The sequence below is a fragment of the Kryptolebias marmoratus genome, linkage group LG23 (assembly GCF_001649575.2).
Source record: "Kryptolebias marmoratus isolate JLee-2015 linkage group LG23, ASM164957v2, whole genome shotgun sequence".
In the NCBI taxonomy this organism is placed as follows: Eukaryota; Metazoa; Chordata; class Actinopteri; order Cyprinodontiformes; family Rivulidae; genus Kryptolebias; species Kryptolebias marmoratus.
Genome location: NC_051452.1, coordinates 13,496,205 through 13,511,355, shown reverse-complemented (window position 1 = coordinate 13,511,355; position 15,151 = coordinate 13,496,205). Strand labels below are relative to the sequence as shown.

Genomic DNA, 15,151 nt, shown 5'->3' with positions numbered 1-15,151 from the left:
TGGATCACCCTTCGCACAGTAAGGCCTCTCACCTGAGGATATAATACTTACCTGCCTCTTCACCAAGGAAATACTCACCACGTCCTCTGCTTCCAGGTCCTGGTTCCTGTTATTATCACCGTTCCCGATTCACTGTAAAATAAACTCACTTTCTGTTATCTTGGTCTCCTGTGTCTGTCTGACGCCGAGCTGCTCATTTTAGAATATTGCCGAATCCTGACAGTACTAGTGTCGATAGTGAATCTTAAGCTTCTCTGCTTTTTTGCTTCACTTTCAAGAGTCTCTGGATGATAGTGTCAGCTACACGCTCCAAATGTTCAACTAAATGTAAGAGGGTAATTGGATAAATTATGATAACAGTGGCTGCTCTAAGACAAGGCAGTTTCAACAATAAAAAGTCGGCAACAATCCTATTTAGATTCACAGTCAGGGCTGAGTAAATGAATAAATACCCAAGTAAACAAATGAGGAAGTGATAAAGAGGAGGAGGTGATTGGGAATGTGTTTGTACAATACCTCAAACTGGCACGATAACTACCCGCTCTGGAAAGATTTAGCCTCTCGGGCTCCTCTTCTTTGTTATCAGCCACTAAGACAAGAGAATCAACAGAGACCGATGGTCACACTCCCTAGATACATAGAACTCAGAACATACACTGATCAACAGGTAAAGTGGGAAACATGAAGTATCTTGTTACAACAATGGCGTTGGGTGGAACATATTGGGCCACATTTCAGAGTTATTGAAAAATTAAAAAAGAAAAATGGGCAAAGAGTAAAGATTTAAGCAAATTTGACAAGGACTAAACTGTACTGACTCAATGTTTACTGGAATTCAGGTGAGAACGCTGTGCAATTTCAGTGCTGCAATGCATGCACTGCATGTATACTGCAAAATCTGACATGATCTGACCAACTGGGTGGCTGTAGATCAGTGCTTAGGGCAATCATCCTCCAATGACAGTTTGATTCCACCAGTCTACCACATGTCAAAGATACTGAACCCTTATTTGCCTCCAATGTGTGCCCCATCGGTGTATGAATGTGACCTAAAGCACTGATTAGACTCTATAGAATGATTTATTCAGATTAGCTTTGTAGAGATGTAGTAGAGTGCTGTATGAATGTGTGTGGATGGGTAAATGAGGGTACCTATTGTGTTGTAAAGTGCTTTGAGTGGCCTGGTTTGCTAGAAAGGTGCTATATAAGTACAGTCCGTTTATCATTATAACTGTAAGCCAAACAAGGGGACATATTCTCCAGTCTCCAATTCTTTTGTGTATCTACATCAATTGTTATGGTGTGAATATATGACTCACGCAATCCTTATGCACACACACTAGTGAGACCAAAACTAGACCTTGGGAAAAGAAATGCAGTTCTGCTGCCTTTGTCAATGAGAAAATCAGTAAATATTAGCGCTCTTGTTGGTATTTAATTATTATTTTGTGCCTGATTTTGACCTCAACAGGTAGGGAAGATATTAAAGATTCATCGGAACATGGCTATGTGATGATGAGTGCTAGTTCTTGAAATAAATCTTGTTCTAGTGCTCCCCTAAACTTTTCTCAAATACAGCAGCAACTCAAAGTTCAACTGTACTTTTGTTAACTAGGGAGCATTGTTGTTGGAAATAAGGTCTTTTGCTAAAAAAAAAAAGGCTGCATTTTTAAACCATTTGTTTCAAATTATACAAATGCACATTATGATTGCCTTGTACCGGCTCAAACCTGTATACCCAAATATAAACCACCAATGCAGCCAGGAACCAAACTGTAACTACATTCAAATATTGATTCAGGGGTACCAAAAAACTATGAATAAAGAAGAATTCTGCTTCAGCACTGCAAATACTAGGTTGTCAGCATCAGAGTTTAATACATCACCAATACACTTCAAGAAATAGTCCTCACCGCTACAGAGCCAAATATCTGTAAAACTGACTAATGTAGAGCCAGTTTTTATGTTGGATAAGGTTGATTAGATGTGGCAGCCAGGTTGAACTTAAGTGACTCCAAATCAGTTACAGATGTACATTCATTGATTACTTTCTGAGAGTTTCATTAAAAATTGACCAGTAATTCATGAGATATTTTGTGACCAGAGAAAGCTGACTCCAACAGTTAATGCCAAGGTTTTACGAAAAAGGATGTTATTTATTGTGGAGCACTCAAAGTGTGTGTTGGGGTTGACTCTCGGCTACTTTCACACCAAATTTTAGCTCAATATCTGTAAAACTGACTAGGTTGCTTAGCTGTAGTAGCCACTAAATCGGGTTTCCATCCAATGATTACTTTGAGAGTTTCATTAAAATTCATCCAATGATTTATTAGATACTTCGCCAACGGATAGACAAATGCACACACACAGGCAAAAACATTATTGTCTGCCTTTATAACCTTTCGGAAGTGAGCAATAACAATTTTCCTCTCTTTATCCACTCGTGAGCCTGTTGGCTGGCCGTGTCTCTTATGTCTCACTGGAAACAACCGATGAGATTGCTGATTTCCCATCAAAGCCGTTACCAGTGAAAGGGGATTATGTGTGGGTGTGCAGAGGTGTGAATATGTTGTTTTAGTGTGTGTGTGTGTGTTTTGGAATGTAACCGCTGTGAATTAGCTGGAAAATTGTCTTATTTCCCCTGTTTACCTCTCTGCTCAAGGTGAGTCAAAGCATTTGACTCATGCTGTGAGTCCAGAAGATAGAGTGATTAAACACAGCTTTTGTCATAATCGGGAAGGAGGTGGCCAAGTCGTATAGTGTTTGGACCCAGACTGGCAAAATGAGTTGGAATGCTCGCACCCTGCAGTGTAAAAAATGTGAAAATACTGATTTTTGTTGTAATTGAGATTTACATAAAAATGAGCCCAATAAAACACCATCTAGTGATCTTGGTAAATAGAATGGCAAATTATTTTTCTAATCTACTTTTAGATTTAAGTTTTCTAACAGGTTTTTCTTCAGAAATAGTTCTTTTAATTTCCTTTGAAATTGACCATTTTTCTCTGCTGGCTGCTGTAACACCGGGAAATCCCTTTGTATAATGTTTTGGCGTCATTATGAAGCTTTAGGATTCCCCTTTTTAACTGTAGAGCCGGAATTCCCGATAAGATCATTCCAGACTAATAAAAAAATAATTTTCAAACCAGCACTCTCGTGAACAAAACTAGCTTGTTGCCAGGTGATAAATCACCAAATTCCAATAAACTACAAATCATTTTAAAGCTTTTGAGATGGAGAATTTTAAAATAATAACTCAGTATTGGAAAAATTCCTCACTGTGATTCATTTTGCCAGCACAGGTCACATATAAAATTGTAAATATTAAAGTTACACATTTTGTAATATGACTCATGTGCCAAAGAGCCTCTGCTCAATTCAGCCGCTGAAGACAGCTGTCACAGATTCTCCACAAAAACAGCTCCTGTGGATTGTTCCTAGTCTTCCAAGATCAGGACTAACCAAATAGTCCAAGGAATTAGAAACAGCGAACCAGTAAATGGGTCACCATTGTTGCTCGTGGGAGACTTTGCGCATGTTGCTTTAATAGAAGAGTTACTGTAACTGAAATTGCTGAAAAACCTCCTAGTTTAGAAGAAAAATATTGTGTTAAATCACACAGTTCACCAGTTTGGTGTGTACTGTAGCAGCTGACCAGTCAAGGAGTCCCTGCTGACAGTCAAAGGCTGAAAGCCACTACAGTGGGTATGGAATGCCACTTTTTGACCACTGAGGTGGCCTGATCTGATGAATGGCCACATTTATATGGTGAACACATGACACCAAGATACCAAGATACACAACAAGAAGATTAACCAGCAGAAGCAATGTAATGTTTTCAACAACGTTCGTCTGGAAAGTCTGCTTTTTTAGTGGATACTGTTTTGACACTAAGCACCTAAACATAGCTGCTATGGAAGCAATATTCCCTGAAGGCAGTTGCCTTTGTCAGTGATTCAAGCATGGTTTGAGAAACACAGCTCTCTCTATGTTTGAGATGCTAACTTGGCTTCTAATTTTTAAGCTCTCAACCCAATCAATCATCTGGCAAATGTGCTGGACTAAAACGTCCAATCCGTGAGACCCCACATTCCAACTTTCAAAGCTTATAAGGATCTTCTAGATGGCTTAATGCCAGGTACCATTGTTGGAGTGGCTGCTTTGACAGTAGGTAGAAAACCTATTCAGTATTGGAGGTGTGGTCATTTATTGGTGTTGATAAAAGGTTTGGTGAAATTATCCATCTTAAGATGCTAGACTCACTTTGTCTGGCTTTTTCATTCAGAGCCTTGTCTCCCTGGCTCTGCAGGGTGACAAGAGTGAAATACACGCCCTTCCTCTCCAGCAACTCATGGTGCTTGCCCCTCTCCACGGCTCGGCCATGCTCAAAGCCAACAATTACGTCTGCGTTCTTTATAGTGGAAAGCCGGTGAGCAATAGAGATGGTAGTGCGGCCCATGCGTACCTGTAAAGACAGCCAAATTAGCTTAACTGCAATGTCAATTTCAGTGACTGTGATGTTTGGTTTCACATCCTGCTGAAATTTTGTTAGTTATGAGCATTAAAAAACAAAAAGCATCCACAGGGAATTTAGCACATGAAGAAGAGCAACGTACTTTATCCAAAGCTTCCTGAACAATAGCTTCACTCTCATTGTCAAGGGCAGAGGTTGCCATGTCCAGCAGTAAGATGCGAGGGTTCCTGACCAACGCACGAGCGATGGCAATTCGCTGCTTCTGCCCACCGCTCATCTGGCCCCCACCCTCCCCCACCAACGTGTCGAATTTCTGTCAAATACACAATAAAAGATTAGTCTGTGCCTATGCTTTGTAACTTGTATTTATTTTTAAATATATGCACCCAATGTGCCTCCCTACCTGCGGAAGGTCCATTATGAAGTTGTAAGCATTTGCCTCCTTTGCAGCTGTAATGATGTCCTCCATGGAGACACCCGGTCGACCGTAGCGGATGTTCTCTGCGATGGTGGTAGCAAACAACACTGGCTCCTGCTCCACTATGCCAATCAGGGAGCGCAGCCATTGGATGTTCAGGCCTCTGATGTCGTGACCATCCAGCGTCACCTTACATGGAAGGCAGAAAGGGCAGGATGATGCTAATAAAGCAGCTTGCTAATACAGTGTTCTTTTTTCTCCTGTGCAACAACACTTGTATCAAATGAAAAGGTTGGTGGGCTTATGGATAACCTTCAGGGAGCAATAAGAAGCTGTGTCTTTTCAGAGAAGCTGAAAAGAATAGGAAAGAATCTGTGAGGGTCTGTAATTCCAGTAAAAGTGAAAAATGAGGCTGTTAGGAGCCATTAGCTGAATAATGAAACAGATTATCATGCACCTCTATCACCCTCAAGGGATGGTTATTTTTGAGAGCTGAAAAGAAGGAAGGAGGCAGTGTGATGAGGATATGTTCAGTCTCAGGATAAGGAATAGGACCACTGACAGAAGAAGCACCAGAATCACCCCTACCATGCCCTCCTTTGGGTCGTAGAAGCGTTGGATGAGCTGAATGGCAGTGCTCTTCCCTGCTCCGCTTGGACCCACAAAGGCTGTGGTCTCTCCTGACTTCACTGCAACACTGAGCTGGTCAAGAATCTGAGTACAGACAGGTTAAGACAGCACGATGAAGTGGAAAAGTGGCTGCAAAGTTCTGAAAATGGATCAATTTTTTTTTCTCCTAAACTTGTTTCTCTCGTGCTTAAACATTTGGGACTCCAGCCTGTAAGCTCAATTGACCTGAAGCTGCTGCTACTGCAATAAGATATTTATGATCTGTGAGGCATGACAATGGTGGTGTCATGGGCTGGGACAATATTTTACTGAAAATAGACCAAAAACAAGCTAACTACTTTTGAAACATACCAGCGAATGATAAACTGTCAGGACATCACTCTTTAAACTTGAAATTTTGGAATAGCCAAGTCAGATTACACAAGGAAACCAACTAACACTCTAGACTTGGAGCTGCTCTGCACGGAGTATAAAGAGAAAAAGTTAATCTTTACCATAACTCTATGTGTAATACCAATAATTATTATATGTAATAGACAATTAAATGTAATTAGTTTTTATTTTACTTGTTTATATGTGGTTTACTTGAGACTTGTGGAGAAATCTAGAAAATTCTTAAGTTTTTGCAGTCATTCAGCCATGTGTGACAATAAAAGCATTCAAGTACTTTAACTTCTGGCCTGGATGGGTAGTAGAAGGTCACATTATGGAATTCAATATCTCCTTTGACACGGTCAAGCTTATATCCAGCCTCTGATAAACAGTCGATCTCTGGCTCCTGGCATGGAGACATTCAGAAAGTGATAATTATCAATTTAGAGGCAAACAAAAACCATCAACTGCTAGCTGGACAACCTGTAACACACCCTTACCCTTTCAATAGTCTCAAATATTATGGTAGCAGCTCCACGGCCTGCTGCAAACGCCTCCAGACATGGAGAGGCCTGTCCCAAATTCACAGCTGCTATCAGAACTCCAAAAAACACCTGAAATGAAAACAGAGGTCAGCACATCAAAGGTGGCGTTTTGTATGTGTAAATTATGAACCAATGGCAAATTTCTTTCCATTGAAGGCGATACCTGCAGTAGTGTTCCCGGTGTGTACTCCATGGTGCCTATGACGAGAGTGGAGCCATACCAGAAGGCCAGGGCATAGCAAAGAAAGATGATGAGCCACATGTAGCCAGTGAAAAAGCCCATTATAAGACCCTTTCTGATGCCCCATCGCTGAGCCGAGATCAAATTCCTGTCATACCTTCAGAAAAGGACCGAAGTTGATCTCAGTCTTTACATGTATATAGATTAACAACTCAGTCCAGCTTTCATTGGTGCATACCTTTCCACTTCTTTTTTCTCTCCCCCAAAAGCAGCGACAGTCCTGATGGAGGAGAGGACTTCATCAGCTACAGCACCAGCCTTAGCGTAGGCCTGCAGCTCCATCCCTGTTAGCTTAGCGATGAACTAAAGTTAAAACAGATGCAAGATGGTGGTGAGTAGGAGCTACAATAGGTTTTGTTCAGGTATGTTTCATCGTCCAATCTTTACTTTTCAGGTTGGGACTCTTATTCACTGTCGTTTGTGTTTCAGATACTTGTGTGTTTTGGCCAAATTTCTGAACTCCTGAATATTTTTACATCCAAACACCCAAAGTTATGATTGCACCAGTTGAAGATTTCAATAAAGCTCTCTGAAAATTATTATTAGATGGACATGTACTACTGATTGACTTTTAGAGTCCAATTTGGGATGTCCACCATAGCTAACTGAACATAGCCAGCACAAAAATGGCCAAAGCACAGCTAATTTTACAAATACTGAGCTCAAATTTGGGGTGGTGGAAGCTGGGCGACATCCCTGACACATACAAGATAATTCGGAGCACAGAGTAATTTCAACAGTGGAGAGGCAAAACTTCCTTTTAACAGGAAGAAACCTCCATCAGAACCAAGCTCAGGATGGGCGGCCATCTGCCTCAGCCAGCTGGGGGTTGAGAGGACAACCCCCAGCTGGGGCAGGAAAAATAACCCCTATTTACCCTGGGTCTTATGTCACGTCCTTGCTTTTCAGGCCCTGGTCCCTACAGATGTTTGTGTGGACATCCAAAAAGAAATGTAAATAGACCTTCAAGAAAAGTCAACAAGGTAAATCAAAGAAAGTCAATATAGGTAGCTGATGCATGGAAAGTTGACCTGTAGGGTTCCAGTGTCAAGTTGTCAATTGATCAGTTTTTATGTCAAAAGAAGCCAAATTCAGAGGGCAACTCAAACTAATATTGGACCTCAAATCAAAAAAATGAGTCAAAGAGTAATTTTGCAAGACAAAAAATGGAAAAATCAGCTATTTTAAATTAATTCAACCTACAAGGTAGGCTGACTCTTACCAGGGCCATGAGACCAGCTCCAACACCAATCAGTGGACTGGCTGCGATGATGACAAGCGTTAACTTCCAGCCTTTAACAAACCCAATGCAGAAGCCACAAACAAAGGTGGTGAAGCGCTGCACAAATATGGCAACCTGGTCTGCAATGGCGTCGTTGATCTTGTTAATATCGCTGTAAAAACATGAATCGGCACTGTAAAAAGACAGCCGTGCCTCGGAACAGCCCATGAGCTTGAGGTCAGGTTGTCAAGTTCCCACTCACTCTGACATGCGAGTGTTGAGCTCCCCAACAGAGGTGCAGTCGAACCAGCCGATCTCCATCCTCATCACTTTGCTGAAGTACATTTTCCTGATGAGCTGGGTCTGTCGGGCTGCGGCTGTCACCCACAGGGAGATCTGTCAGCGGCAGGGAAGAGGTTACACTTACAGTTGGAAATGGTTTGTTTGAAACCATACAGGACAGCAGGATATTATCAAGTTGAATGCCACATTCGTAGTGGCAAATTCTGCATATGTCACTTGTGAATTCAATGTGTTTGTGGAACACTGAAGGAACAAAGGTAAAAAAAAACAAAAAAAACGACTGGATAGGTCTGTCAAGTTGCCGTCTACACACTGTTTTCTTTACCAAAATATATACCTTTCAGTTTCTATGTTTATCTTATCTTTTTGTTTGACACATGAGCTACAGGACCATGTTTACATGTTTAAACTGGATGAATACATCAGTACAATTCAACCTTTTAATTTTTCAGTTTTACATCGAGGCCACCAGTTGAACAATGGTATCTTGATGTAATTACCTGCAATCTTAGAGACTCATTACAAACAAAGCTGGTTTGATTTTCTGTTTCTGTTTCTGGGAGAGTTGTTATCTATTTAATGGGATAGTTTGGTCATTTTTGAAGTGATGTTCTGTCAAATAATTATGAATACTTAGTGCCATATCAGCCCTGATCAGTCATGAAGCACAAACGTAAAAAAGACAATCATTTTTCAGGCTTTGAAAACAACTCTTTCTCAAACATGACCTATTGGTGTGCTTAGGCACCTGCTCAATGGAGCAAGTGAAGCAGCTGCTCCCCCATTTTCTAAAACGGGAGTGGGAACTTTTTTGCTCCCCCCATTTTGTGACTTAAAAACATGTTATCACTCCCAGCAATAAGACAAAATCATGTAGTGTGTATTTATTCTAATTTTACCTTAGTAGTTACAAAGTAAAACGTAAGTGCTACATTCTATACCCCCTTCCCCTCTTATTTTTGAGTTGGTTCAGTCCAACTCGGCTATGTGTTGTCAGACAGTGTTCAGCTGCAGAGATAAGAAAGAAACCGAAGTTGTTTCTTTAAAATGTTTAACCTGCATTGTATCTTTTTCTGACTATGAATCACACAGAAGAAAGTGAAAACTTTGAGTAAAGTGAGGCAATTTAGAACGAGACACTATACACAAGTTCAAAAGTCAGAATAAATGCTGGTCTTATTTTCGCCGCTAGTGAGATTTGTGTAAAAATTAGTGCATAAAGACACCAACTAATCCCAGTACCTAAAAAAGCAAATAACCATCCTAATCTACCTTTAATTCGAAGTTTCCTAACAAGTATATGTTCCTAAAAAATTATTTTACCTCTAAAAAGTTTTTGGCTGCCGTAGCGCTGAGAAATCCCTTCGTATAATATTTGATGTCACTGTGAAGCTTGAGGATTCCTTGTAAATATAGTGCTGGAATTCCCAAATGAATTACTTCAGATCAATAATAGTTGAGTTTTCTTGTAAACAAAACTAGCCTGTTGCCAGATGATAAATACCCAAATTTCAACAAACTACATATTATTTTGAAGCTTTTAAGATGGAGAATTTGACATAATTAGTCACATGTGCCAGTGTTAAGGAACACTACATTAGCTAACCTTAAACCTCTACTCTTTTGCATGACATTGTGTAGATTTTTGCTGTTTACTCAACCGAACACCGTCCACATTACTCTGCAAACATGGCCAGCAAAGACCGTTTAATGTTGATAGCGTTGTGACTGCGAATGCGTCACTCTAAAAGTTCACTCAACTCCAGGCAGACTCATCAACACCATGCTTTTTCGTAGCAACACGGACGTTGTTCGGTTGAGAAAAGAGCAACAAACTAAACAAACGTTGTCATGCTAAAATGTAAGGGTTTAATGTTAGCTAATATAGCGTTGTTTCACATCAGTACCAGTGTTATAAACCTGAAAAACAATATAAAACTGGCCCTTGTTTGGCTAGCTATTAGCCTAGCCTGGATGAAGACTTTCTCCATCCTCCATGCACTGTTGCTGATGTCAAGGCTAATAAGGTGCTAACTAATGATAACTAACAGAAAATCCCTTAAAAAAATGTATTTTTAAAATAAGTGGAGGAAGAAAAAGAAGCTAGCATTCGGCATTTGTTCCTTTTTCCTGGTGTACCAAACCGTGAGCCTCATGCTGAGGTATGCACTGAGCTGTGATTTATGTGTACTGTTCCACCCCTAGAATATATACTTTGTCACATTTAGTCCTTTAAATTTAAGAAAATGCATTACCGGGTCTCTGGAGTGCTGCTTTACGTCTTTAATGAAACCCCCCGTGGATTGTATGAAACCAGGAATGCGATTATAAAATCAATTACTTTACACAGTGAATAAAATGCAGCTGCTCATTGATTTCATTGAAAGATGATCTTTAAGAAAATCTGTGCTATCAAGCCTTGGGCATCTCCCTATTATCTGCTTGCTCGGGTGTGTTATTAGTCTTCCTCTGTGCTATGCTGAAAACAGTTCTCAGGTCTGTCATTTTATATGTTGCAGTCGACTCTGTAGAAAGTGGGCCTTAAATTAGATGGATTCAGCTTCAGGTATTCCCTCTGTCTGGAAATCACTGGATCTTTGGAATATATTATGGTTTTCTGTGAATCTGCAGCTGCTTAATAAATTGCCACAGGGCTTGGTAAATGGAGTCTTCACAGCCTGTGACAAATGCGGCTGACTATTTGCAGAAGACCTTGTGGCGCGGAGGAAGATGAATAAAAGCATGTTGGCAGAGCAGCACGGCAGCGGGGAGAGTATTTTAGCTGCCGCACATCTAATTTCCTTTAAAGGTTTTTATGGCCGTTTGGCTCAAACATTGTGACATTTGGAGACAAACCTGAAGGTACCCCAGCAAGAAAACAGAGACTCCAATTCCAACGTAATAGAAGGCAAACAGGGTCATTTCATGTTCAATGTCAAGAAGCCTGAAAATCAGCACAGAGGCAGTTAATGAAACATATATGAGGACTTGGAAAGCTGATACAGACTCAACCGCATGTCTCAATCTTTTAAAATCTCACTTTTATACTGAATTTGAAGCTAAAAAAGCCCACCTCGTGATTTTCTTACCCACACGACTTGTTGCCCAGCGGTATGAGCATCTCTAATGTCGAATTGTCCATGAGGCCCAGAGGGAAGTCCTGCACGCCGGTGTAGTTCCTCTTCCACTGGATGGTGTTGTTCACGCACTCCTTGCGGTCGTCGATGAGCTCGTTGAGCTCGACGTCGTAGTCGATGAAGGTGTCGGTGAGCATGCCGAACACCAGCAGCATGAGGGGCTGGGCCGAGCCGTGGAGCACCGCGCAGAAGCTGCCCACCACCATCATCAGTATGTCCTTACATGTGGCGAAGCGGAACTGGACACAGAGTACACACTTGTATTCCACAGGCAAAATCTCGTAATTGTGAGAAACAGCAAAAACAAAAACAAAAAAATCATTTTTACCAGCTGAAAGAAGCCAACTCTTATAGCTGGTTGCTCAGAATTTCTCTGAACTCTGTTGGACACAGAAAAAGAAAGGATTTTTTTATCAACTGAAAGCAACAAAGTACTCAGAACATAGATTTGCTATTTGGTACTCACTTTTCCTTCTCCTTTGAATTAGTCATGGACCTGTGTGGAAGGAAACAAAGTGCTGAGTTGCTGCCTCCGGCTTATTCTTTGTAATAATGGCACAAAGAGAATTTAAATATGGAATCCCTAGTGTTGCCTAATAAGTAATAAATAAATTGCTAATTGTTGTCGTAGTAAATAAGTTTATACAACAAGTTAAAGTTAGAATAAAAACACATATAACATTTGGAAAGGTAATATAACATTTTTAAAGTGTTTTAAGTCACATTACAAGCAAAGTTAGCTAACAGTGCTATGGCTAGGTAGTTCTTTCCACTGAACACAAACTAACAGGAATACTGTAAACAGTACAAAACACACCTGTCAGTAGGCACAATCTAGGAAGCAAAGCGTTAGACATTCCTACGTCACATGGTTGTAGAGTTAGAGCAGGGACTAGGTTTTCACAAAGGGGTCACTGGTGACCCCATGACCTTGAAATCAATAGTGATCACCCTTACCAATGAAGTTTCTACCTATGAAGTTTGATATTCCTGTATTACACGGTTGCAGAGTTAGAGCAGGGACAAAGTTTTTAAATAGGGGTCACTGGTGTCCTTGACGTTTGATCGCTTGACCTCAAAATCAATGGGTATCATCCTTTTACCCATGGGCTGTCCAGCTGTGCAGTTTGCAGTGTTAGATGCACCGTCTCGTGACAAGCATATAAAAGCTTAGAAAAGTGGCGTTAGACAGCTTGTATTTTTTAGGCAGAAAATTGCATCTTTGCAACGAAAGTCAAGAAGGATTGCCGATATTCTGTGTGCACTGCAAGGAATTAGTGAAAAGAGAAAGCTAGCAAATAGCTGACATAAGCCAGGTGGAGAAAGTTAGCCGTTAGCAGTAGCACCAAATAAATTTCTGTAAGCTGCTATGTCTTTAATAACGATAGTAGTAAGGCATCAACATCATCATTTTCAGACATTTAACTAAAAGAACACTATAAGTGAAAGACATATAGTTTTTTATGGATGTTGAAAATTGTGTTTTTGTACATTAATGAATAAAGATGATCAATAAACAGCAAGTACTTACATGTAGGAGCCCGCTGGTTCTGCGAAACAGCAAAGAAGGCGTTACAGTCTATGATTCAAATTTGCCTCTATTTTCTATTTAGGTCCAATGAAATTAAATAGCTTTATATATTTGACCATCGCTTGACCATTGTTTCTGCTGAAATGAACCCCATTGCTCTGTCTAGGAACATGTCTTATGTTTCTGGTACGTTACCTTCATCTGAAACTTCATAGCTGTGGTTATCCTGCCCCAGCTTTTTAATGCTTTGCAGTCTCACGGAGCCCGTTGGCATGTTGAGTCATCTAGGACCGAAAAAAAAGTGTTTCTGAAGTTTCAAACTGAGATCCCACTTCAAAGAATGCTCATTTACAGCCAGAAAGCAGGGATTTACCAACCAGTTATTGCTCTTCTCCGTGGTTCAGCCTGATCATGAGTCCAAGCCTGTGTAAACCAGCGGTCCGGCGTCTGGGTACGCAGCTCCTGGAAAGCAGTTGGAGTTGTGACCGTTTTGCAACTCGGGACCCAAGCAGACCCCTTTGTGGAGTCACGTGCCATTATTTGTGCCTGGTTGGAACTCAGGGGCAGCTTGCTACCTAAAGGTAAGTGTCCTTTCGGTTTTTGCTACTGATAAGGCCGGTGACCTCACCAAGGCAAACATTTCCCCGGTAAAGGCCCAGTGGCTGACATATTCACAAAAACTAGAGTTTTGAATGACATTTATGTAATACTTTAAAAGGAAATACATTAGAAGAAATCTTGTAATAAACTGAAAGGCAAAAAAAACCTCAAATGTTTTAGCAGTGGTGGTTGTGTTCGAAAGAAAAGGCTCAGTTTCAATTAGTTTGACAAAGAACTTGATGTACCCCGAGACTTCATAAAACACCTAATTAGGCCAGAGAGTCATTACTTAAACATAAAAGGCAAAAAGCTTTGTGGTTATTCTTTAAAATAATCCAATGTAGGCTAAGAGCCATCAGTTCTTTAGAAACAAGACTGAGACATCTGCTAGATGACTAATACCTGCTCAGCAGCAGATTTAATATAGGCAGAGAGAATAATGTAAGGAGAAGAATGACAGTGAAGTTGCCTGTGAGACGTTCTGCTGAAAAATGGTTCGGATTAATAAAAATAAATTATAAACTAGCCAGATAAATAACCTGACACCACTGTTAGGTATGAACTAAAGTTCAGCCCCATTAAGTCAAGTGTTTATCGCCAACATTTAAGTGTAAATAAACCAATGACCCAACAGAAATGCTGTGTTCTGTTTTAACCACTGTCCCACTGTGTGGACAGTTCTGTGTAATACCCAAGTATAGTATTAGTATTGCAAAAGTAAAAAGGTGCAGTTTTGTAACATTTTCACTGTATATTACGTGAAACCCATGGAAGTCTATAGGATTACACGTGAAACTCAAGAAATTATACATTTTTCCACATTTTCTACATGTTTTGCATGTAGAAAACTTGAAGTTTTGTAACATTTTCACAGTATATTGTGTGAAAGCTATGTAAAATTTAATGTGAAACCTATGGGATTACATGTGAAACCCACTGAATAACACTTTTTTACATGTGAAACACATTTTGCATACAGGAAACAAGCAGTTCTGGAACATTTCTGTAGTATAATGTGTGAAGCTCATGTGAGTTTCCATGTGAAACATATTAGATTACATGTGAAAACCATGTAATTGTTCAATTAGGTTTGTCCACTTGTAAAACACGTTTTACACATGGGATACATACAGTTTTAGAACATTTTCATGGTAAATTTCTATGTGAAACTTATGGAAATATATATGAAACCCAATAAATTACACATTTTTCCACATGTGAAATAAGTTTTTCACATAGGAAAGATGCAGTTTTGTAACATTTTCACTTAATATTATGTAAAGCCCATGGAAATGTCCATGTGACACCTATGGGACAGTGGTCTACACAGAACACAGTATTTCTGTTGGGTCCTTGGTTATTTACCAAGAAACAAAAAAATGTTCACATGTGTAATTAGATTTGCATGTAGGAAACATGCAGTTTTGTAACATCTTCACATTGTATTGTGTAAAACCTATAGCATCATATGTGAAACCCAAGAAAGTTTTTCCACTTGTAAAATGTGTTTTGCACATGTGAAACATGCAGTTTTGTACCATTTTTCCTGATGGGATTTGTGAAACCCTTATAAATTCTCAAGCACATTTTTTGATGAGATTTCGTGTCAAATTCATAAGATAATTAATATTTCCACTTGTGAAACATACAATTCTGGAACAGTTTTGTTGTAAAATAT

The 15,151-nt window shown here is 39.9% G+C and overlaps 1 protein-coding gene and 1 long non-coding RNA gene across 3 annotated transcripts in view; both read right to left on the bottom strand.

The window, feature by feature from the left end:
- abcb11b (ATP-binding cassette, sub-family B (MDR/TAP), member 11b) overlaps nucleotides 1–13,376 on the bottom strand; it is a 26,422-nt gene extending 13,046 nt beyond the window's left edge. The window contains exons 1-18 of one of the 2 annotated variants that reach the window (XM_017432800.2): nucleotides 13,251–13,376; nucleotides 13,069–13,157; nucleotides 12,874–12,892; nucleotides 11,809–11,838; nucleotides 11,671–11,722; nucleotides 11,295–11,581; nucleotides 11,062–11,149; nucleotides 8,165–8,298; nucleotides 7,903–8,074; nucleotides 6,859–6,983; nucleotides 6,603–6,777; nucleotides 6,395–6,508; nucleotides 6,190–6,300; nucleotides 5,481–5,606; nucleotides 4,878–5,081; nucleotides 4,617–4,787; nucleotides 4,264–4,465; nucleotides 517–589 (exon numbers count right to left, since the gene is read on the bottom strand). In XM_017432800.2, coding sequence (XP_017288289.1) covers nucleotides 517–589; nucleotides 4,264–4,465; nucleotides 4,617–4,787; nucleotides 4,878–5,081; nucleotides 5,481–5,606; nucleotides 6,190–6,300; nucleotides 6,395–6,508; nucleotides 6,603–6,777; nucleotides 6,859–6,983; nucleotides 7,903–8,074; nucleotides 8,165–8,298; nucleotides 11,062–11,149; nucleotides 11,295–11,581; nucleotides 11,671–11,722; nucleotides 11,809–11,838; nucleotides 12,874–12,892; nucleotides 13,069–13,147 — 2,162 coding nt within the window. In that variant the 5' untranslated portion in view covers nucleotides 13,148–13,157; nucleotides 13,251–13,376. Of the gene's footprint in view, nucleotides 1–516; nucleotides 590–4,263; nucleotides 4,466–4,616; nucleotides 4,788–4,877; nucleotides 5,082–5,480; nucleotides 5,607–6,189; nucleotides 6,301–6,394; nucleotides 6,509–6,602; nucleotides 6,778–6,858; nucleotides 6,984–7,902; nucleotides 8,075–8,164; nucleotides 8,299–11,061; nucleotides 11,150–11,294; nucleotides 11,582–11,670; nucleotides 11,723–11,808; nucleotides 11,839–12,873; nucleotides 12,893–13,068; nucleotides 13,158–13,246 lie in introns of both variants that reach the window. The other variant, XM_025009717.2, reaches the window with a different exon arrangement.
- LOC108245704 overlaps nucleotides 1–15,151 on the bottom strand; it is a 541,596-nt gene that overhangs the window by 299,745 nt on the left and 226,700 nt on the right. The gene's annotated exons all lie outside the window — the stretch shown is intronic.